The 25,665-nt window shown below is 40.8% G+C and overlaps 1 protein-coding gene across 23 annotated transcripts in view; it reads right to left on the minus strand.

Moving 5' to 3' along the window:
* Positions 1-25,665, minus strand: part of MPDZ (multiple PDZ domain crumbs cell polarity complex component) — a 99,995-nt gene that overhangs the window by 70,148 nt on the left and 4,182 nt on the right. For 20 of the 23 annotated variants that reach the window (XM_075447189.1, XM_075447204.1, XM_075447201.1 and 17 more), the window contains exons 2-8: positions 21,366-21,441; positions 20,623-20,789; positions 11,325-11,546; positions 8,991-9,130; positions 6,829-7,042; positions 4,819-4,947; positions 3,404-3,607 (exon numbers count right to left, since the gene is read on the minus strand). In XM_075447189.1, coding sequence (XP_075303304.1) covers positions 3,404-3,607; positions 4,819-4,947; positions 6,829-7,042; positions 8,991-9,130; positions 11,325-11,546; positions 20,623-20,789; positions 21,366-21,381 — 1,092 coding nt within the window. In that variant the 5' untranslated portion in view covers positions 21,382-21,441. Of the gene's footprint in view, positions 1-3,403; positions 3,608-4,818; positions 4,948-6,828; positions 7,043-8,990; positions 9,131-11,324; positions 11,547-20,622; positions 20,806-21,365; positions 21,442-25,665 lie in introns of those variants that run through there. The other 3 variants (XM_075447211.1, XM_075447210.1, XM_075447200.1) reach the window with 2 other exon arrangements.

The following is a 25,665-nucleotide window of genomic DNA, read 5'->3' on the forward strand; positions in this document are numbered from 1 at the left end:
TGCCATTAACATGTAAAATTAGAACAAATGTAAATAAAGAAAGTACCAACTTGCTTCCGCTCTTGTTTGGTGTTCAGCAGAGAAACTAGACTTGGCTAACATTCCCTCACTTACTTCTTCCCTCACCTCCAGCGGAATGGGGAGGAGAATGGACAAAAAGTAAAAACTCGTGGGTTGAGATAAAGACAGTTTAATAAGACAACACAGGAAGGAAGAGGCATAATAAATAATATGCAATACAAGCAATACACAGCACAATTTTTCTCACTGCCCAATGACCGATTATGCAGCCAGTCCCCAAGCAGGGATCACAGAACTTGCAGATTTCGCTGAGCTTATGCAAAAAGACTGAACTCATAGAAAACAGAGTTCCTGGCCCCCTGCCAGTCCCCATTTATATATTGAGCATGGAATCTATGGTATCGAGTATTTCCGTTGGCCAGCTTGGGTTAGCTGCCTGGCTGTGCTCCCTCCCAGCTTCTGCACATCAGCCGAACCTGGGAAACTGCAAAAAGGCCTCGATTTCTCAGCAACAGCTAAAACCATCAGTGTATTATCAGCATTCTTCTCATACTAAATCCAAAACACAGGAGGTACTGGGAAGAAAATTAACTCTATCCCAGCCGAAACCAGGACACTCTCTAACTTGCACAATCATTATTTGATGACTAAAATCACTGGTGAAACTTGTTCAAATTGAACAATGAACCTCTTGTACAATAAGTTACACCAAGTATGCTTAAATGTTAAAATATGTAGCTTGCTGCTCTTCTGGGACCCAGTCAGAACCACCTTTAGACTGCAGTGTTATTAAAAAGAAGAAAATAAAGATCAAAATTATACATTGTATTCTATTTGTTTAAATTCCTGTTCAGCCGCTACAGCTATTTTGTTTCCTATGCATGTTTAAAACATAATAAAAGCTATTACTAGTGAGGCAATTATGTTTCTTGTTTTTGAAAAACTTAAAAATTCTGGTTTAGAAAGTAGCAATTATACTCCCAGCTAGTTAAATAATGACAATCCCTGCTAATCTCTACTACAACCCTCTGAATTTCAGTAACAAAGGATTTTTGGTGTAATGAATTCATGTATTTATTGTTCACGAAAGTACAATATATATTAAAATCCCAATTCAACAATATTGCTTTTATATTAAAAGAAGAAAATCAACTTATAAAGCTCAATTTCAACATTTTAAAAGAAGTTTTTTAAAAAATTTATCATCTTGCAGATGTCTAAACCAGATAGTTACTACCCACTTCCATAGCCGATATGTATCAGTACACTATTACATATAGAAGGCTTCAATTTCATTGTATTTATATGGACATCAATATGTATGCACATATTTAAAATGAGAATTCAAAAATATAGTACAAAACCATCAAGAACCTGCTGTACTCCTATTTTATTCTGTCTCTTTTTCACAACAAATAGAAGCTAATGTTTTTTCAAGTGCCACTACAGCAACCAGGCAGATACTAACTAAACCCAGTTTGACTGGATGAATATGCACGTGCCAAAAAAAGATTTCAGGAGAGCTATGACGCTACTTGCCAAAAGAGAATCTGACTTCAGCTCTTATCTGAACAACTCCACCCAAAACCACAGTCAAGCACAATAAAAATAAATTTCTACTGCTTGAACTACCTCTCTGCTTGATAATACAGGATTATTTTGACCACAGGTCATGCCACTAAAAAACTGCTCCAATTTCTACAACCTCATGAATTCTTACAGGATAGACACCTACAGAGGACAGATATGATGTGAACTGCCCATTTTGGAAAGCCATTCTGCTCTCACTAATAGCTTCAAGAGCATCATGAAGTCTTCACCCACCCTGTATTTGCCAGGAAGAAACAGAAAAAAACAAGCTGTCTCCATCATCATCTTCACTCTAGACCAAAATTAATCAGGTTTGTAGCACCATTAACTGGGTGCTCCCTCCAAGAACAACACTTTGTGCAGGCAGAGGCGATTTAAAAACAGCCTGCCTCCTGCCAGGAGAGATGTACCAGGAATAAGGTATTGAAAAGGATGGAAATGGAAAGAAAGGTGGCAAAAAAAGTCAAATCTTGCCACTTGGTGGCTTTGAGCTATTTTGTTGGTACTAAGAAATCCTGTAAATCCTGCAGGTGCAGAAACAGACTTCAACACTGCATCACACAAACCTCAGAAAAGCAAATACTGAAGAAATTTACACAGATGAAATTATCAAATTCAGTTTCTCTTTTGCTGCTTTTCAGATAAGTAATATTCAGGCTAAATATTGATCCTTTTATCTAAAATACAGCCAGATTTTCATGCCTCTGAGCGCTGCAGAGACACAAAAGTACCAGTCTATCAACTTAGATGCTCAGAAGACTCTATGTTAATCTTAACTTCCTAGCCACAACAGAGGGGAACAATACGTTTGTTTTCCACAGATACCACTACAATGGACAGAGGCAAAAATGACAGTAATCATGCAAAAATTGCTAGGGCTCTTTTTCTTCCAAAGTGACCTATCTGAAATGTAATTTGTAACTGGGAAGAAAATTTCTAGAAAAACAATAGGAAAATGTAAAATACAAAATTCTTTGTAAGGTATAAATTCTACCTAGTTGTAGGCTCAAAACAAACCACCTTTTTCTTCTCTCATTCACCTACTCCACACATTCACATTTCAATGTATCTGGTCATAACTATATGTGAGAAAACGCAACTGTTCCTGGCTCCCATGAAACCAGGCTTTGCTGCAAACATGCAAATGACCTATTTTGTAGAGATTTCGAGCTGACAGGACCTAATAATATTTACAGCACTTTTTTAAGTGGCTGACAGTTTAGAGGAGTAACAGCACAGAGAGTAAATTCATCAGCAGGGGAATAAGGCTAGCAGCTGGCTGACTTTTTTTGGAAGATGTCTAGCAAACGAGTAGTGCCAGGTGATGTAGGAAAGAAGCAGCATCTGTGTGCTGGTTGGCACAGGGAGGAACTGTCTGATGGATGGCTGCAATGATATGGAAGTAAGAAGTGTTCCTGGAGAGGAAAAGGACAGGCGGACACAGAAATGCTACAGCGCCAGCTTGTTCCTTCTGAAGAGAAGACTGCATGGCTTTGGTTGTTCCCAATGTATTACTGCACAATCACAAGCAACCCAGAACCAGACGTTATTCAGAACCTACTTATGGAAGTCCTAAGCCTTGATCCCAAAAGGCTTCAAGCATATAGCTCAATGCACTGTGGACTCATGACATTTAAATTCTTGTGGACTGTCAGCTGAGAACACCACTAATGGGAAAGAAAATCCTGGCTTTTGAGAACATAACCATGAAAGACATTCTAAGAGTAGCTAAAAGAAAAGGCAAGCTGAAGTAGAAGTTTGCCATGAGTTAAACACATTGACTGTTGCTTACCTGTTTCTCTGGTGTGGAGATGGGTACGGGTGTACCTGGAGGGACCGCTGGTGGAGGTGGCTCCTCAATAGGACCTCTTGCAATTATCAGTTTCACTCGATTTCCACACTGCCTCAGAACTTGTGCCACCTGCTCACTGCTCATTCCAGCTAGGTCCGTATCACCAATTTTCAAGATGTGGTCACCGCTACACAATCTCCCATGCTGGAGGAAGAATGACGATCAAAAAAAATCTATTAACATCCTGTGATTTCTCCCACGTAGCATACTATTAGAAAAAGACCACACAGCTTTAGTCACTTTTAAGACACATGAACCAGGAGACTTTTTTCAGGTGCCAAGTCAATATCCTGATAACACGGAGAAGAAACGTAGGTTGCCTAATGACACACTAACTTTACTAGAAATTTCCCCAGAAATATCCAGGACATCGCTTTTCAAGCAGCCAGTCACCCGAGCACAGAAAAAAATGCGTATCGTTATGGTTACTATCTACTGGTATTTAACAACTGCATGTTGATTAGAGAACTTCATGATTCATTTCCAAACACACTTCCAAAAGACAGCATACAAACATATATTCAGTTTTGCACTTCTATTTAAAAACTGGTGCTCAGGATTAACTAACTTCAAAATAAAATACATTTCTCCGTTACTGTGATCGAGTTATTTATACTGCTTTATCATCCTAATGATTACCTTTAATCAATAAAAAAAATTCACATGAATTTAGCCCATATGAAAAGTATTAAAGAGTCAGGTCTGTAAAAGGACCCATCTACCTGTTCAGAGAAAGAGTGCGGCAGTAAATCCTGTCAATGCATCTCTAGGCCCTGTTATCAGGCCACCACTTCTGTGGTCAGAATACTGATCAGTCTCTGTGCCTATTCACTCCTTGACCATCATTAATGCAGCCCTAGATACCTGTCCAACGGACAAGCTTGAAATGAGCTTTGATCACCAAATTCAATTCACATGAGGTCTTCAGGCAGGAGCAGAGCCCGTGTCCTGAAGTAGACGTATGAAGCCACATGCCTGCTCCAAGCTTCAGTAAGCCCAGCAGAGAGAAACAGATGCTCCTCTTGGCTGTCGGGGCAGAGCAAGAAAGCGTTTGGTGTGTCCCCCCATTGCTGGATTACAACTAGTACATTCATTAAAGAATTAGGAGTCTAAACACATCCACACCAAACATCTATAAAGTAACAGGTTTGAAAGTGTTATTTAGAGCCTAATCCAGCTTTTACATTCAAATGAACACATCCCCAGGACTAAACACACCTTTACTGAGGATAAAATTCACTACTTGCTCTCTCTTTTTTCACAGTTCTGAGGAAAAAAGCTACCCCTACTTCCATGATTACAGAAGCAACTTCACACCCTACTGAATGGTAAACATAAGTGTAGGTTGAATTCACCTGATCAGCCACCCCTCCTGGGAGGATGGTTTTAACAATCACTCCAGTTGACTTTCCTCCAACTATCCCAAATCCCAGACCTGAGCCATCGTTCACCAACTCTATGGTCTCCACGTGCTGCCAGTGAACCTAAGAGGAATAAATATAATCTTGCAAATGATTAAAATAAGGACATCTATACATTAAAACTTGCAAAATATTTTCTCTTATAAGATTACATAATGTTTAAGCAATAAATTGCTCATTACATAACATCTGGAACTTTACTGCTACAAACAAGAGCGGGGTAGTGGGTCAGGCCTTTGCAGAACTTGCTGAATGAATTTAATCAGCAACCTAAGACAGTGCATGTGAGAAAAATACAGGTGCTACGAAATCTCGCAGGACTAGAAATTAAAATTTTCAGATAAGTGCATGTTCACAACAGCCATTACAACAAAAAACATCCATTACAACAAAGCAAAGGAGAAAGCATAAACCCAATTTAGAGGTTAAGGCTGAAAGCAGGACCAGACATTGCAAGGCAGGCACTAGCAGAATTGCCCCCTGTGTAAGGAACAAAGATTTCTGGCTTGTCTGATGTCAACAGCACTGGAATGAAGTGGCTCTGATGGCAGGCTTCATGTTCTGACAGGAGCGAAACTGCTCTGAAAAGACAAGACAAACACTAGCTTGCTCACGTGGGGCAGTGCTGAAAGGACAAACTGAAGGGACGACTGGAAGCTCCTGGTATTGTTTCTCCTGAAGAACAAACCCCACCGTAAACTCATCTGAAATTAAAACTGCAGCTGGTGCTCCACCAGGTAGGTTCTTGAAAATCAGCAGTTATTTTGGAATAATCAAGGTACTGCACATTCACAGCCCTGCAGTACCTGTTTGGGAATCCGTGGTCTTAACACAAACCAAGGATGACCAAGCAAAGCCTGAAGCAAAAAGAACGTCTCCAGATAAGCTGCTTTCCCCCAGCATTTGAAAGCGAAGGGAACACACGGACTGGGAAAGGCATGCATAAGGAAAACAGAAGGAGCTGTGGCAGGTTTGAAAGGAGTATTTTTTAAAGCAAGGGAAACTGTTTGAAGAATATGGAGGTAACCACACAGATAAAGAAATCTGTCACAGGAATACTAGAAGAAAGCAGGCCTCTCCTCTGTGCTGACATGAAAAGTTAGACCAATCAAATTTTCCTGCATGCGGAAGAAAAGAATAGTTCAGAAAATTCTTCACTAAAGTTTTTATGCTACTAGCTAAAATAATCTCTAAAATAGCTGCTTCTTCCAGACTGATTGCTCTGTGTAGCCCTGACTATCAACTCCCTTAAGGAAGGGCCACAGACGATCGAACAGCAAAATCTACAGAAACCAAAGACAGGTCGTTTCAGCCCAGGGCAAGTTATTATATGAGTAAGATACCAGGAAGAGAAAGTGCAGTTAATGTCACTATGTTTCTCAGCTATGTTCCCTACACATAGATGTTGAAAAGCCTTCAAAAGAAAGAAAGGAAATGTAGCAGTGCTGTTTTCTAGGGCTCCCAAAGTGTGTCTCTACACATGGCATTTTGATGGGTCTCTCCTGTTGCTTTACTTGAGCCCTGCTGCCAACAGACAACTGCGAAACAAACACAGAAGCACCCATCCGGCTGGTGGCACAGATCAGATCGCAATGCCTCAAAAATTTCTGTTTGGCCAAGCAAAAGGCAACGAGAAAAAAAGATCCTGTTTACTGCTACCTCAAAACGAAGCTTTGTAAATTAAGGTAAACATGCTGTATTTGCATCGATGGATACAGAGAATCTGGCAGATGGGAAGAAGGAATATGTCCAAGATCAAGATCTTGCCGGCAAGCCTGAGTATTTTGTACTCTTTGCACGGGAATAGGTAGAACAAAGATAAATAGAACAATAATTCAAGAACTGTGAAGGAAATGTACATTCGAGGCATTAAAAAAAAAGTCTCAAAATACTAGATGCAAGTAAGCATGCCCATGAATACAGAAACATTTGGGGTATACTCACCGGGTTGGAATGGGCTGAAACTGTGCTAGCAGCAGATGGAGATCGGGAAACTACAGGACTGATGAGCTGAGGGAAAGTGCCCCTGGCCACAACTAGCTGGACATTATCTTTTGCTTTCTGTAGGATGCTGATAGCCTGTTGATGTGTAATTGTCTGATCGAGGGCTTGTCCGTTAATAGCAAGGATTTGATCTGCTTCCTTCAGCTTTCCGTCTCTGTCATGTATGTGAAAACAGGGAAGGGGGATGACAAAATAAACAAACAAGAAAAACCAAAGAAGTGTTGCCACCGAAATTACAGTATTTTGACAGTTTTCCAGTATTTTTAATAACCTGTTCTCTATTCCCACCACTTTTTAATCTCTCCCTGCAGTTTTGCTGAAAGCAGCTGATGCGGCACCCTGGTGATCGCTTCCTTTGAAGCTAATCCCACTGCCATTCTCTCCTGGCTACTACCCCCTAGCTAGCTTTCTTCTCCCTGTACCCCCATGCGAGACTAAGCACATTAGATCTCAGTCGCTCCCAACCATAGCCTGCAAACTTCTGTTTATTCTTGACTTTGAGCCTCTTGCTTAACGGACCAAGCGCTCCACTTCGTTCAGCATGCCTGTTCTGAATATTCATCAAATCACGGAGTGGAACACACTTTCATCAAGATGTTACGGAAACAAATTTTGTTTTGCACAAAATCAAGGAAAAAAAAAAAAAACAAATAAAAAGAAGGGGAGGCAGAGAGAAAAACAGAAAGAAAACGATAAAACATATTCCTTTTAAATGATGGGGGAAGTGAAAAAGCCATCAACAAATTAAAAAAATAACGTTTCACTTTCTGACAAAGTAAGGACTACTGCAAAATTACATACTGATCCCACCCCTTGACCTACTTCAAAGTAAGTTTACGAAGCCTACACAGATATGTCCTCCGCTGCTTCCATTGCTTCTGCAGTAAACCAGCAAAAACTCTGCCATCTTGTCATCAATATGCCAACATGGCAACGCTTTGAAAACAAAGTGCAGACACGAAAACAAGGATCCCTGTTACCCCAGTTTTTGTGAGCACCTACAGTGTAGAAGCCAAGGTAAGAAACAGCGTTCAGGAAAAATACTATTTAGTTTCAACTCGTAACATTTCACTTGTGAATTTGAACTGTTTTTCAGAGTGCTCTCAAAGATTTATTACTGCCAGGGCCTTTCTGATTTATGTGCCCTGTAATAGTTGCTGAATGCTGCTCTTCTTGCCAGTGTATCAGGCAGGGTCTGATTCAGTAAAGACAGGTCTCAACTCCATGGAATAAGAGAAGTGAAAGCAAAGACCTCTTGACGGAGACCAAAACATGAAAAAAAAAAAAAAAAGAAAGAAAAGTGGAATTTAGGCAGATTGAAATCAGAAAATTTCTCCCTATGGCACATTGAGAAACAGCACTGAGACAACTCAGCCGTTCCATACACCGTACACCACGAAGCAGCTCTGGCCAGCATCCTGATCAGCAAATCCACAAATAGTGGTACACTCCACCAGTCTGCAGTGAACCAGTGCCGCTGTCACTCCCCACTGAGTTGTCTGCTCCCGTTGGGCTGTTCTTACAGCAGAAATCCATTTCTCTCAACTCTACTCGTGGAATCAGGATTAAAGTCTGAAGCATATTTTAGGCAAGCTGTTATTATTGCTGAGTTTCTGGTAACATCAGCTGAATATCTCTTCTTAAGAATGAAACAAATTTAGGTCAAGCTTTGCTTGGCTTAAAAGCTGGTTTTTCACACCTGCTCAGCGCTACCTAAACAAACAGCCCTGCTGGTTACAACCGATTTTTTTTTTTCCACAAAATTGTTTTTCAGTGTATTCAAGGATGGCAAAATCTGTACTTCAGCTTTAAAACCCATGACACCGAACAGTAACCTCCCTGTTTTCCCTGTTGGAAAGCAGATATTATGAACAAACCACAGAGAAACTACATCTGTAGTTTCTAGAAATTCAGAACAGATCATTTGCGGCCCTGTTCCAACATCACATAAATTGTAGTGGCGAGTAGTTTTAAATCTGCTACAAAGTATGGCTTTGAATACAAGAGAAATGTACTCTTGTACCACAAAAACAACAGCAATAACATAATTACAGTGCCATGTTAACACTTGGTACAGTAAAATATTCCAGTAGTAATCTTACCTATGTGCCACACTTCCCTCCTGGATTTCTTGCACAAATATACCTAGTTCTCCCCTGTTTTCACTCTTTAGTCCCACAACACTGAAGCCCAGACCACCACTTAAAGGTTTAGTAAGCTCAATGGTCTCAACAAGACGACCCTGTTCAGTACAAGAAAAAAAAGGGCAGAAATGTTAAAAATGCTGAAAACCAGCATTAGCAAATGTGGTAAACAACTTGGAAATTTGTTTCTAATTTGACAGCTACAGCTGGACAAGGCTACACTAGCTAATTACTGAAACACAATTGTTCAGTTCCGATTTCTTGCTATCGTACAGAAAAGTGACAACTATGAAACACTGAGAAATAAGGATGACTACAGCCTAGAACAGGAAATCAGGAAACAAGAGGTAAATATACAGACTTTAGGCTTAGCAGCGATTAAACTAAGACATATGTGTCTGTAAAATTATACACTGAGCTAACAGTGCGCACTGGTTGCCAAAAAGGCAAATAGTATCCTGGGCTGCATTAAGAACAGTGTGGCCAGCAGGTCAAGGGAGGTTCTCCTCCCTCTCTACCATGCCCTAGTGAGGCCCCATCTTGAGTAAGGTGTCCATTTCTGGGCTCCCCAGTTCAAGAAAGCGAAGGAACGACTGGAGAGAGTCCAATGGAGCGATACAAACATGATTACGGGACTTGAGCATCTCTCCTACGAGGAAAGGCTGAGGGAGCTGGGCTTATTTAGCCTAAAGAACAGAAGACTGAGAATGGATCTTATAAATGCTTATAAATACCTTAAGGGTGGAGGTCAGGAGGATGGGGCCAGACTCTTTTCAGTGGTGCCCAGCAACAGGACAAGGGGCAACGGGCACAAACTGAAGCATAGGAAGTTCCATTTGAACATGAGGAAGAGCCAGCAGGAGCAGGAAGGTGATCGTGCCCCTGTACTTGGCACTGGTGAGGCTGCACCTGGAGTACTGTGTTCAGTTTTGGGCCCCTCACTACAAGAAAGACATTGAGGTGCTGGAGTGTGTCCAGAGAAGGGCAACAAGGCTGGTGAGGGGTCCAGAGAACAAGTCTTACAAGGAGTGACTGAAGAAACTGGGGCTGTTTAGTCTGGAGAAGAGAAGCCTGAGGGGGGACATTATCGCTCTCTACAACTACCTGAAAGGAGGTTGTAATGAGGCAGATGTTGGTCTCCTCTCCCAGGTAACTAGCAATAGGTCAAGAGGCAATTGCCTCAAGTTGCATCAGGGGTGTTTTAGATAGGGTATTAGGGAAAATGTCTCTACTGAAAGAGTGGTCAGACATTATTTAAGCAATAAATTGCTTAACAGTAGAGGCTGCCCAGGGAAGTGGTCAAGTCACCATCCCTGGATGTGCTCAAAAACCATGTAGATGTGGCACTTCGGGATATGGTTTAGTAGGCATGGTGGTATTGGGTGGACGGTTGGACTTGATGATCTTAGAGGTCTTTTCCAACCTATGATTTTATGATTCTTTACTTTGAGGGCGACAGAGCACTGAAACAGGCTGCCCAGAGGGGTTGTGCAGTCTTCTTTGCTGGAGATACTCAAAACTCGCCTGGACGCAGTCCTGTGCAGCCTGCTGCTGTAGGTGACCCTGCTTTGGCAGAGGGGTTGGACTAGCTGACCCCCACAGGTCCCTTCCAACCACTACCATTCTGTGATTCCATGAAAATTTTAGAGGATACAGGCCAACTCCCAAGCAGCACTAGAAAAATAGGACAAATTTCAGAAAGAGGAAGAAAGTAGGACTGTGACCAAGGCTCTCCAAGAGAGCAGCAGAAGACTTCCCCTATCTGGCTTTATTACAGGTTAATTAGAAAAATGCTAGAATATGTGCCTGGCCATTCTCAGCTCCAGCCATTGAAGGGACCTGTACACCATTTCTGCCTACCACAGGTAAGCAGTAAGATTACAGAACAATGCGTAGCAAGGCCAAAAATAAATTTTCCATCTTATTTCCAAGCAAGTCACAGAATTAGCTTTCATTAGTTCTGCATACAAGAGCACGCCCTGACAAAGCATCTCCCTCACGCGCAAAACAGCAGTCCCACAATGAGCACAGAAAGATAATGGCATGATTAGTTGCAAGAGGCACACTGCCCAGCTAAGGACAATAACTGAGCAGTGACAATGTCAAGGCTACTTTCCCAACTGTTTTCCCATTTACCAGTTTTCCTCAAATTAAAAGGTTATTTTTGTTTTACATAGCAGCTCACCTCTAGTTTGCTTAGTAACTCAATTGCTTTTAAATAAACATACATGTATTGTAATCTTCCAGATAATCAGTGATCCGCATTTCATGATTACTAGACAACATGCTTACCTGAGACATATTTCTGATCAGCTGCTCAAAGTCATTACTAGAGGTCTTCCCATTAATCTGAGGAGTAATGGATCTCATAGATGCTTCTAGAACATTAGCTGGGCTGCCATTCTGCTGAGCCAACAAATATGACTCATTATGCGGCAAAGACCCCACATTCACACCATGATGGAGGAGCTGGGGGAATTCATCAGTAGAATGTACTGGAGGTGTAATATTTACCTGTAAAAAATTGATGACAACACAAATTTACAGACAGAGCAGAAACCTCCTCCTTACCCAAGAGCACCATGATAGGCCAATTGCTTGTTAATAATACCTGACATCCCAATTTGCAATTTTAAAAAGACATTTTAAAAGGAAAAAATATCTTAAGTATTTATAATTTTTGTAAAGTTGTCACTTATCAGCATAAAACATGAAAGAAATTGATAAAAGTAATCTAAAACCGCTTTCCATACTCTGCCTAAAATTCTTTTGTTCCTATCAGCATAGCAACTTCAAGTACTTCAACAAAACAGTAGAGGTAAATAAGTATGAAGAAGCTTTTTCTACAATACCAGTATTTTTTTAAAAAAAAAAATCAATTATTTTACAAGAAAATTAAAAAAGCATTTTTATTTTGACAAAAAAAGAAAGAAACCTCACCAGCTATATAGGGAACAAATCTCACTGGTCAGGGTTTCTACAACACTATGCACTATGGCTGCCAACGTGACCCTCTACGTGAGCTAGAATTAAATACAAAATTACTGAACAAGTAGAAACTCACCAGGCTGATCTGAAAACCATAGCTGTACTTTTACACAGAGAAACTTGACAATACACTTCTCAGAGGAGAAAAGAAAATAAGAAAATTCTCCACTTTGCCCAGCCACAGTAGGTTTTCAAGTAGGTCTCTGCCAATCAACCTAATGAATGGCTGGTGGTGGTATAAAGCTCAGGTGAAGCAGGAGCCCTCATTTGGCTGTTATCCCACTTGCCAGTTGACTGTCAACTGGTGCTGTTCTACTCCACATCGATCTAATTCATACTTGCCCGGCACATTAACCAAAATTTAGGACCCCAATACTGCAGCCTCAAATACCTTTCGTAACTTCACAGTGCAAATTTTCTAGCATTCTGGACTACAATACAAAAGACTGGGATTCCCCTTCCTTGAAGCCTCATTTTTAAACTTCAAGTATCAACAAAAATTTTCAAAACTGTCAAGGTACTCTAAAACATCTACTGCATCAGTCTCAACTGTTTAAGCATGCTACTTCCATCATGTTTATCACACCATTCTCCCAACAGTCCGGTCATTAAAAGGTCAGCATTGTTTTCCACCACACAATTCATTCTCATCTGGGTGCAGAACAAACATCCTTTGTTGAACACCTTATGTGCCTGGAAAGACCCTCAAGTTACAGAAAAAATGCCACCAGACAGCACTGGAAAGAAAAGTCCTCAGCAGCACTTAGCCTGCTCTGCCACAGAAAAATGGAAAGAGGAAAAGGACACTAGGGTGTTTGCAACTCAGTGATTTCCATCACACAGTCATTACATTCTGTTGTCTGTAATTGTGAGGAATCGCTTGGGTTATGTTTCACAAAAATCGTAATGCCTAAAATGTGCACACATGCACTTTCTTAATCACATATAGTCATTTCAGCAAGCCTGGCAGGCACAGGTGGATAAGCCTTGTTTCAAAGTCCATTACATGTAACAACACTCTGAGACATCAACAAATTCTGCGCTTCCAAGAATGCAAGATTTCCCCTTACATTACATGCATGACTTTGAAACTAATAAAGTCTACGTCATACTGTGTTTCTTATCTGTGTGAGTCCATATAATTCACTTTCACCTTCCCAATGTCATCTATTTCAATGTATAAAAGTATTACTACTGAACTTAGTCAATTTATGTGCTTCATTTCTTGTTCTCCTCCACCTTTAAATCTTACACATCCCGCTGTCATGTTCCTTCCCACAAAAAACTGTCATCGGTCACTGTCGTGGTTTAACCCAGCAGCCTGCTACTAAGCACCAGGCAGCCGCTCACTCACCTCTCCCCTTCGCCCCTGCTGTGATGGGGAGGAGAGTGGACAAAAGGTAAAACTCATGGGCTGAGGCAAAGACAGATTCACAGGACAACAAAGTAAATACTAATAATACTATGAATAATACTACTAATAATACTACTAATAATGAATATGAAGAACGAGATACACAATACAATCTGCTCTCTGCCCAATGACTGATTTGCAACCAGTCCCCAGACAGTGATTGCAGAACTCATGGAACTCACGGCTTTTGTAGAACTCAAAAAAACCCCCGAACTCACAGAAAAGTTTGAACTCCCAGAAAAACAGGATTTAACTCCTAGAAAAAGAGGATTTCACCCCCCCCAGCCAACTGTCATTTAGCCCCCGCTGCTGATAGTTCTATAAAATCCAACTGTGCATGAATTCCCTATTTTGAGTGGAGTGTGCAGTCATGTTCTAAGACAAAAAAGGGAACAGAAGGAAAATCCTACAACAACGCTACAAGCAAAATTTGAGACTATATACAGAAAGCTAGAACACCCTCTGCTTTACAAAGAAAGAGCCATGCAGGCAAAAAAAAGAAAGAAACAGAATTTTAAGGCACAGAAACTGACTGTAGCTGAGGAACCACTGCTGTGCCTACCCCACTGTCTCTTTCCTTCAATATTCCTTCATAAATTTTGCTTTGTTTCCATGTTACCACATGGTGTGCAAACTGCTAACACAGAGACAATCCCAGCCTGTGAAATCCCTCTCTTGATAAAAAGTCCATGTCTTTACTGCACCTGGAGCACTCCTTTACACAGAAGTGTGTAGGGAGCAAGTCGCAGCACTGGAAAAATCATGCAACGCAAAAAAGTAGACCAAGCAAGCCACAGCAATCCTAAGAGATGACGTTTTTAGAACAGTATGAATGAGATAAAAGGTGTTTACATCATGACATTGTTCTTGTCTAATTTATAATAAAACACTTCCTTGTACGCATAAACAGCAAAGAAAAAAAATGGAGCTACACATCAAAAATAAAACATTATTGAGTACGATACACTGCCCTCATTACGAATTATATTATATGCCTTCTCTGAATCTAAACTACTTCTTATACCACTCAACACCCCACACAGCACAACCTTCTGCATGCAGAGGAGCTTTGTGCCCATCCTGTACTATGTTCTGTATATGTTCTGCTAGTACTGCTTAACAGAGGATTGCTTTAGGCAGCTCATTTCACTGTCCATAATGTTCAAACAGCAGGCTAGCCATGACCGGCACACTAACCTCCACCTGAACACCTGCCCAGTACCACCGTTTTCTTCTCTAGCCAACTCTGAATGAGTTCTTCCATTAAGATATGACAGTCTCCTTGGGGATTTATGTTGTTGTTCTCTCTGGTGGAAAACTCACAGATCTCCACGTTAAGACAGAAGTAGCACCAATAGCCAATTCATATTTTAGTTTTACATAGTATGTTACCATAGACCAAATCCTGTTCAAACGGGCAATATAGCACCCACCTTCTCAGTCAGATCATAGAATCATAGAAAGTTTTCGGTTGGAAGGGACCCCTAGAGGTCATCTAGTCCAACCCCCACCGCAGCGAGCACGGACACCACTAACTAGATCAGGTTGCTCAGAGCACTGTCCAACCTGGTCTTGAATGTTTCCAGGGATGGGGCCTGGGGCCTCCACTACCTCTCTGGGCAACCCGTTCCAGTGTTTCACCACCCTCATTGTAAAGAATTTCTTCCTTATATCCAGCCTAAACCTACCCTGTTTTAGTTTAAAACCATTACCCCTCGTCCTGTCACTGCTGTCTCTACTAAAAAGATTGTCCCCATCTTTCCTGTAGGCTCCCTTTAAGTACTTAAAGGCTGCAATCAGGTCTCCCCGCAGCCTTCTCTTCTCCAGGCTGAACAAGCCCAGCTCTCTCAGCCTGTCCTCATAGGAGAGGTGCTCCAGCCCTCGGATCATTTTCGTAGCCCTCCTTTGGACCCGCTCCAACAGTTCCATGTCCTTCTTGTGCTGAGGGCTCCAGAGCTGAACGCAGTACTCCAGGTGAGGTCTCACCAGAGCAGAGTAGAGGGGCAGAATCACCTCTCTCGACCTGCTGGATGGGATGTTTCATCCCTTCTGCAGACTTGTATGAACCGGGACATCACTGTATGAATTGACTGTCCTCCCCCATTCTTTCTGCCTTCCAAACCAGAAGATGGAAGCTGTTCATTTTTTTCTAAGACATTTTCCATAAATAATTACTAACTCCATTATTCTGAAGACACTGAATCGGTTTTATTTGCATGATGGTTGAAATACCATTGAAAATAAGCGCTGCATACTGTACATAGCAGGAAAAGGCAAAAATAATCCTTCAAAACACACCAGTTTAACTAGCACTTTATAAAGCTTCACCTTAAAACCTCAGTACAACTGTGATTACAGCACAGCTACAACACAGTATCAAACACTACCTCTTCAACAGCAATGGACAGCAACACCTCATTTTCATCACAGCATTTTTAAACAAACACAGCTACACGTTTGACGGAGGATGTGCTTAACATGGGAAGCCTACCTCACATAAAGTGGCTTCTGACTTGTGAAACACCAATAAACCAATAAAGCTCTAAGAAAAAACAACTGTTAACAGCAAAAAGTTTTCTGTATGTGTGCGTGCAAAAAGCTTAAGATTTCAGAATGTCTCCTGTCCTGAAACACACACACGCAGACACTTGAAAAACATTTCTGTTTCATAATGACATTTATAATGACACTAAAGGTAGAAGTTCAGAATCCCCAGACAAATTACAAGCAGAAATGTGAGAATCACTCTCTTCCCTGTCCCCCCCCTAAACAGGGTCTTATAGGATGTAAGAGTTGAGAATAACTGGTGGATGTTCTTGCTAACCACAGAAGCACAGGTCATTCCAGGGAGAGCAATAAACCACAAGCAGAAATCTTAGAAAGACTCTTGTGGTTGCATGAAATATTTTTCGTAACACATAAACTGCGCTATTTTGCAGTAATAAAATCACCGTAATTCCATCAAGAAGTAGTGTTATAGCACTGTGATTGTGTAAGTACCGTATGAAAGAACATTGCTTTGTTTCATAATTTGGCTGACGTTAATCTTCCTCGATTGGCTTTCTCCTTACTGTATGTAACATCTGCAATGTGGACACAATTTGGCGTAAGACAAAAAGAAGAATTCTTAATTACCACAGAGAATGATAAAAGTCACATACAGTCGCACAAACACTAAATGCAATCAAATAGTGCTTACATGCAGTTGCTCAAAATGTTTTTTTAACAAAAAAAGAGCTATCCAAGCCATGTCTGCAGCATGCCAAGATTTAGAGCAATGTAATTGGCATTGCTAGGTCTCAACTTGGACAACAACAAACTCATAGTGTTTCCACACTCCAGCCATTGAGCCCCGGTTCTTGGAGACCCCAGTAATCACAGGGCAGAACTACAGCTGACTGCAAGCATCCCAGGTAGCAAAACGGACGGCTGCAAGGGCAACTGCACCAGGAGCAAGGACACACGGGCCAGCCCCAGGCTGCCCGGGAGCGCACCCGGCTCCAGCACCACCCTGATGGTTGCCCCTTGTGGCTCCATCCTTGGGGTGGGTGAAGCAGATCCCAAATCAGAGTGTCGTACAAGCTTTTCATTTTAAAAAACAGAGCAAATGGTGTTGTTGCTGAAAGTGGTTCAGGATAGGAACTGAAGGTCCCCTCTAGTCATACAAACCTCAGAGTTAAGAAAGTGTTCACAGGCAATATGAAAACACACAGTTTCTCCACTTATTCCCGAAACCCGCTCTAGGGCTGACACCCAGCTATCCCACACAAACCAGCATGAGCTGCGCTGCGGGGGCACTCCTCCCCACTACTGCACTGTGTACAGAAAAACGACGGTCACACTCACAAGCAAATAAAATCCAAGGAATGCAGCCCAGCCAAAATACCCAAAAGGGTATTTTGTTCTGGCAGAGCCCCGAGTGGAGTGCAGGCGGGAGCAGGAGGGGAGGAGGAGGCAGACAAGGAAGAGAAGCAGGAGAAGACTGCCAGCGCGGTCTGAGTATTTTCTTTAAAATATTTCATAAATAAAAGAAAATATTATTGGAACATTCAAAACATCACAATCTCTATTTTATTTCCTGTTGCTCCCTTATCTTCAAACACGCAGACTGCTCTTCAGCCTGAGAGAACAAGCATTCACTGAAGAAGGAGGATATGAAGAGGCAGAAAAAAAACCTGGTTCCTTCAATGCTCCTCAACTCAAGTGACTAGTGAAGTCAAGACAGTAACGCTCAAAAAAACTTCCCTTTGCTGTTCCTAGACTTTTCCCACTTCAGTTCTTAACCATGTAATGACAGATTTGCAGTGCAAACAAATCCTGCTTGCTCATTTATGAAAAAAAAAAAATTCGAAGCACCCACTAATAAGCACCAAAGCATCAGATTTGCTGACTTCAGCATCACGCCTCACCCACATCCAGGTGAAGCAACATGCCACTCAGCTCACACCATCCCATGTAACAGAAATTCAGACTCAAGAGGCTCTTGTTAAGCACACACCAGCAATGAAGAGGACCAATTTCCAGTTAACACACAGACGCTTTAAGGAAACAGGACAGCAAATCTGAAACACCTCCATGCATGCAGAAACACAGGCTTTTTCAGACGTTCTTTTAGTGCTTAATGGATCACTTAGTTGAAGAAAAAAAGAAGGAAAGGAAGTCTACTATTTTAGACCATAAAAAATGGTAGTAACTCTCACTGGAATGCAATGAATAATTGTCAGCTGAAACTGTGTAATTGCATCCTATTTTTCGCTAGGAAAATATGACAGATGTTTACTAGATTTGCCAGCTTATTCTCCACACTCACTGCACAAACACAAGACAGAGCTCTCACTATGCTTTCCAGACACAGTGCTTCAGGACAAGAATACGTCCTACCTCAAATTTATTAAGGCCACCACAGGCCCACAACGAGGTCTCACTTAGTGGCCTACTTCTGCTGGGATGCCTGCAAGGAATCAGTTTGACCTCAGAAGTAAACTGCCATTATTGCTTCTCTGCTCCCATCCTCTCTTTCAATCTATACTTTCCTAAAAGATAGCCTTCTGAGAATTTTGCAGTAGTCTTGCAGCTCTTTAAAACCTCATAAACTAATGAAAAACACAAGAGCAGTTTAACAGACTGTCACTGTCACACTTCACCGTGAGAAGAAACAGACCCCCATTCAACTTTCAGTGCACCACACTGTGAAACATCAAAAAAATTTAGCCATCTTAGCCTCAAACGGGTAGAGACTGCAACACCTGGCCACTGCACAGCGCAGCACTATTTGTCATCCTCACTCAAATACATCTCTGACTGCAAGTGCTTTGGAATGACTTGTCTCCTTCCTCAGTCTGGCACAGCTTGACTGAAAAGCCTCATCACTACTCACACGCCTTGCAGTTTTCACTAACTTGTAGTTTCAGAGGTTCAAGAGCACAGTGGTTTCCCAGCCATAAACAGAAAACTTAAGGGTGTCCTTAAACAAAACTGAGCCTTTGAAAATGCCACAAAATACAATTTTTTTTAACACGACTACCTATTTCATTATTTTATTCACTGTCCTGTTTCAACATGCTTTATAAACATTTAAATAAAGCAAAGAAGGGACAGGCAATCTCATGTTATATTGTAGTGAAGAAATGACTCTATAGAGAAAATACAGGATACCTCCTGAAGAGCTGACCCAAATCTTAAGAACAGCCAGAAACTTACACCTGCCTGTGCAAATGTTCATATAAGCACATATCAAGAAGGGAATTCACATCCAAGCAGTTTCCATCAACTAGACTGGGTATGTACCATGCAACATGCACATGGCACTAAAGTTACTGCACAGATAAACCTGCAGTGTTAGGGCAGGAGGTAAAATTACTACTTGCTTTTTAAAAAATACATATCTGAAATTACACATCTAGTATCAGTTGCTTAATTTTATTAAATTAGGTGACTATTCAAAAAGAGAAGCATTCTTTAACTTCACGATAATGATTGGAAGTGAAAATTCAATTCACCTTTTCACCAAATTCCCATTAATGCTGCAGGCACACTTCTATTTCTCACTACATGTTCTGAGAATCATGACCACAGAACTCACATAATTTCTGGATGTCACTATTAAATACTCCTTTTCAAATAGCAGAGCAAACAAACACCCAGAACAGCTTTTTTCCTAGATTTTTTAAAATCACTCCAGTGTCATGATGTCTCTATGTACCAAACATGCAAAACCTGAAAAACACTGCAGACACCATTCTAACTTATTTTTTGTGTGTGCAAAATAGCATCAAGACGGTCCACAAGATGCAATGAAGGGCCAGACTGTGCTCTTCTGCCGCACAGTTGAAGTAGCATCAAGATTATGAGGACTCCCCACCAGCCACCGTCTGGTCAGAGACCAAATGCGGCTCCACGCTGATGATAAGGCCAGCATGCAGGGGCTGTATCCTCCCACTTCGTCATTTCTGCATACCAGCCACAAAACTGTCCATCTTCCAGGAGTCAACAACTAGTTGCAAATCCAGATACATAGTTTAGTCCTAATTCAGTTACTGAACTACTTTTTTTATTTTTCAAGTTCTTACTCTGTTGATAAGGAAATTAAATTACAGTAATAAATAATCAACTTAATATAGCTGAGTTGTTGCCCCTTTTCTCATCCTCACTGAAGACATGTAGAAAAGTAAACTTTTACTTAAAACCCTGAGCAAGGAAAAAGGAGTTAGGAGCTCTTGCTTTTCTTTGATCTTCCATTTCTTTACAAAAAAAAAAGAAGAAAATCTTCATGTCCTTCTGAAGTCAACATTCCACAGCTTCCCTTACTTATTCTCATTTTAGCAGTGTAAGATACAAGAGAGCAATAAAAGACTCCTAGGAAAAAAATCCTAAGGCCTCATACAAAACATATTCCCTTTTAAGGACAAAGACAGAAAGCCTTATGTTAAGTCCCCACCCAGTATCACCATTTCCCTACCGGGCACACAATAAGTAAAAAGCATATACATAAAACACACACACACACAAACTACAGGCCTCAACAAAGCCCAGAGAAGTCAATGGTTATGTCCCCCTTACTTCCCTGAAGCTGTGGATCAAACGCTTAATTTAGGCCATTTGATTTCACTATTCAACATGCAGAGACACACACATTTTTGCACCTTCTTAGCAGTTTTTCTCTTGCATCTGGGAAGCTGCTTTTCCTACCTGATCTCTCAGTTGTTGAACAGAAGTCTGGAGGTTGAGAATTTGGTTAAAGAGAGGACTCTGCAGCACTGACTTTAACAAGCTCAGTTTCTCCTCATTTGCAATGTCACCTCGATCGCGAAGTTTTGCCTGTAAGCGTTCCATGGCCTGTAGAGCCCGATGTGTATCTGCAGCGATAATCATTCCTAGTCACTAGCAGTTTAGCAACAGCCATGTACAAGCAAGTAACAGGTTTAAATGTATTCCTCCCTACTGCTCAAATGGTTTATTTCTGAACAAAAATCCCAGCCCAAACGTGCCTAATGAATGAGGAAGTCAGACGCAGAGCACAAAACAGAAGTCAACGAAAATTACAATATTGTCCATCAAGAACTGGGTTACAAAAGTGACATGGTCTTCATTAAAATTCAGTTATAGGAACTGTGACTACAGACCACCGTAAATACGTAGTTACAACAACAGTCATAATAGAAAATGTCTTTTTCATACAGACTTTTTTAATTCAAGTAAAGATTAAAACAACGAAATCAAGACAAAAGGCTAAAAATTAAATACACTGAACAAATTATGGTACGCCTTTTGTTTTCTAATTCAAAATACAAAAACGCAAATACTTCCTGTGTTTCTAAGCACAGCAGATATTTTATACAAAACCTCTCTCGGCAGTATATACTAACATCCTAGATCTATCATGCACACTTTATTCAGCCACAAAAATATAGTAATACAAATAAAAAGATTACCAATTGTTTCCAACATGTTTTCTCCTTCTCAGCTTCTATTCCACTAACGGTAAGAGGCAGCAAATACAGAATTTCCCTGAAAAATAAGAGAAAGAGAAAAGGATCATATTTATAGAAGCACTAAGCTCTAAAGAAGAAAAAAGCTTGCCTTCTGAAAACAAGAAACAGCCCCGCAAAATAACAATCCACAAAAACCGTATCTCCTTGGATAATTAAAATAACCTCAGAGGTGACCATATTCTGAGTCACTTTATAGCTCAAAGCTGCCTGAAAATTGCTTTTAGGAATATACTTTGTAATATTTTTGCATTTCCATATCAAAGCTGCTGTCTGCATAGTGTTGCACAACATGTCCTGCATTGCCTTAATCAGAAGCTATGAATCATAGCTGTCACTGATACTTTACACAGTTTCATTGTTTTCCTTTTCAGTGATTCATAAAAAACATTCCCTGAGGGATCAGTTTTCAAACTCTATGCTGACTACTGGAGGTGCATGAGCCATAGCACATTTTTTAAAGTCACTTTTTAAAAAGAAAAGTCACCGAAGTCACAAGGTCTTCATGCTACACAGGCTTCCAGGGCTCTCACACCACAGCCTCCACTATTAACGCCTACTGGAATTGAGACTCAGATCTGGATGACAGCAGGGTTTTCACCAGCGTGTGTTTCCAGGCAGGAAATTCTACACTGAGGGGACAAAATTCTGAAATCGTTTTGTTTATTTCTTTTTGTTGCTTCCTGGGAGTTGGGGTTTTTTTTCCAACAGTGTGTCCGCAATTGCTCAGAAATTTGTACTGACAGAGTATGTTTGATGGAGATGGATAGCTGAGGAGAAATGAGGAGTTTAAACATCATTGCAAGTGTATGAACTGAGCTGTGCATTTTATCGTCTTATCTTTCACAATGGTGCCACTGTGTTCTTGGTAATACAACAGCACTTCAGTATAGCATGCCGACTTGAATCCGGTGAGTTTAACAAAATGCAGAGAGCCGTGATCTCTAAGCATTCAGGAAGAAGGAGGTTTTCTTGAAACTCTGGAGAAAAACAGGGAAACGAACGGTGCTGACAGATCTCTCGGTAAGACAACCTATCTAAAATTCAGCAGGACCATTAGTTATAGAACCTGAGCAGGACACACATGAATCGATCCTCACAATAAAAGCAAGAAAACAGCTGTTAACATAGATTCACTTAGAAGGAACACAAGTCAGGACGAACATTTCAACAAGCCTGTATTATTTGCAGTTTGTGCAGAAAACCCAAACTAAGTGGGTTTAAAATGGTTTCACGTTCCACTGCCAAGACTTCCGTAGTTTCAATATGTCTGAGGCTTCATATCTGTTTATTTTATTGCATTTGAATTTGCCATTATATTTGTATAGAATCACGGAACTTCCTTTTTAAAGACAATGTACCACTTCGGGACAGACATTCAAATCCTTTGAATCCGACTTTGTCAAAGTAACCTCATTCCATGATCCAAACTATATGTATCAGTAATAAATAAAAACAAGCCTGTATGAATTTGTTTTCTCACTTGGCAAGGCAAATCCCACTACATGATTACCAGATCTGAAAAACAAACCAAGTATTTTGTTTTAACCTTATCACTCTACAGAAAATAAAACAAAAAAAGTCCTTTTTACATGGGAAGCACTGGATGAGACTATTTAAATATTATGGAGGAAGCTGGCTTGCCCAAACTTTAACCACTCACAGCTTTTCCTTCTAGATTAACAAACTACTATCACTTCTTCTATTCAGAGCCCCTATTTACAAGCAGAAGCATTTATGTCATGTTCACAGGTGTTTTTCTCAGTATCAATGTGAACCAAAGCGGTTCTTTCCTGTTTCAACACTCCTGTTCTTCCTCTACTGCTACTTTTGAGGCTGTGTTGTGGACGCAACAGAGAACTGTGCAAAAAAAAAAAAAAAAAAAAAAAGAGTGGAGTACTTTTCAGTTATTTCAGTGCTGTGATCCTGTTTATCACAGTACTATATGCACAAGCACACAGCTATTCAACTCTCGTCTTCTGAGGAAACTAATCAGGAAAAATAGTGTTACTATTCCGCTTTAGCTCCCCAAGAACCTCAAGAAGAAATGCAGCTGTAAAAAGTCCCTATCTTTTGGAGTAGCTAGATATTGATTTATATTATGATTCAACTTGCCTAAGACCTCATTCTTGGTGTGCTGTGAAAGTCATGTTTTACAAGTGACAGAATGGACATGGTTACCACCACATTCGTGCAATCTCAGAGGTACAAACTCTGATGATTTATAATGGAAGCTTTCTAAAAGCAGACACAAGCCCGGAACACATTCTACAGATGGAGATGATGCTATCTAATTTGCCATGAAAAGAAGTTCTTCGCTCTGCTAAGACACTCCTGATATACTTTCTAGTTACCTCACGCTTTAGAGGTAGGAATACTTCTCTAGAGCTATCTTAGTGTCAGCAAACCCATTTTTAACTCTCAGTTTAATTGTCCTTATTTTGTGTTTATATTAGCGGGAACCCCTCCTCAGCTGACCTGATTAATGCTTTTGTCAACTGCGGCACTAAGTGGGAACAAGACCAAAACTGTCATCAGTGTGTTTTTGTTCAGGATGCTTCTTCCGACACAGAAGCAATGCATTGAGACACCCCAGCATTTCTACATGCCGCCGTCCAAGATGACCCCTGCTCGCTCTGCCTGCGCTCTGAAATGGCGAAGAGCCACGTGACTGTGCTCCTGCTGTGCCACATCCATGCTAACAAGTGGGATCTGTCAGCACCAGCTTAGTGGCACATCAGCATAGCCGAAGCACAGGGGAAGCAAGCACACCTCTGTCCAAAACACACCAGAGAGACATACCCATAACCACGACCACCCACTACAGCGGCAGCTCCAGGCCTTTAAACCAGCTTGCTTACAGGTATTTTAACAAGAACGCACCGGGGAGAAGTATGGAGGCACGCATGACTATTTGTTGAAAGGCATTGTCTATCATTTCCTATAGTGAGTATTTTTATAATGCCATCACATACTTCTAGATGCACAAATGGGAAGTTTAGTCCTGATTCTCTCTTTCTGCATACTTCTGGCAGCCTCTATCACAGGAATCTGAAGCAAAAAACAGACCTTCTATACATGATACAAACACTGTTCATGCTTCGAAGAGCTTACTAGCTTAGCTCAAAGAAGATTTAATTATTTATCTATTTCAGTGCTAAGAACACAGACTGACTGAATTAGACTTTTTTATCAGCAATTTGAAGAAACACTGTCATACAAATACCAACTTAAATTCATTTCCAAGTTTTTAAAGGCACAGATATCTGAAATATGTGCCTTTTTCTTAAAATTAAAAAAAAAAGCACCTTCTCTTTTTCTTCCTGCTTTGTAACAGGAAAGTGGAAAACAAAAGTAATTTTAGACAGGTGAGAAACATGCCATCTTCTACTAAGCATATACAAAAGTTAAAGATGATCCCTTTCAAACTTGCATGTCCAAGATTTTATTATTCCCATGCTAACAAACAAAAATGTGTTCTGTACATATTTCTCCACTCCTTATGCTGCCCTTCCCTATAAGGTCAGTTGCCAGAAAACAGTTGGCACGCTGCAGCTCTGGTTTCTTTGTGCCCAATCCTAAAACACTAAAATCCACAGTTGTCAGAATTTTAAAAAGCAGACTTGAAATTTATGTTGATTACCTCCTTTCCACTGCAACCACACAAGCCACTTAGATAAACACCCAAATGACTAATGGAAAGGGAAAGCTGACCCACTTCCAATAATTACTCTTTCACACTGGATCACGTCGTTTCTACAAGGAAGCTTACTCTGTTTCATCCACAGATACTCCATTTACCATTCCACAAAGCCACTTCACGTAATACCCTGGAAACTAAAGCTCACAGCACTGGATTAGCAAACATGCGATGCCAAAGATAGAAAACACAGTAATAGGCTTTGGCCTGTAGCTCCTACATCACCTGGAGTGCTCTGAGCATACAGAGGAAAAGTCTGTCTTAACAGTGATCTCCAGGCCCAAATTTTGGCTAGGAGCTGCCTGAGATTAAAACTAAAATTGCTTCTATTAAGCAGCACAGTAATGACAGCATGCATTTTATAGCTGCTAAAGAGAGTATTTCAAACTTTCTAATCTAAATTTCAACACCTAGGCCTGAATTTGGCTAGGCTAGAGATACCTTTTCGTACTGGATTTTCACCCTGTGTCGTTTCCCTCCCCTACTTTCTAGCTACCACCCAATCAGGCATGCTGCGTTAGCACCATCTGGCACAGGAATGGA

Source organism: Opisthocomus hoazin, chromosome Z, assembly GCF_030867145.1.
Source record: "Opisthocomus hoazin isolate bOpiHoa1 chromosome Z, bOpiHoa1.hap1, whole genome shotgun sequence".
Taxonomy (NCBI): Eukaryota; Metazoa; Chordata; class Aves; order Opisthocomiformes; family Opisthocomidae; genus Opisthocomus; species Opisthocomus hoazin.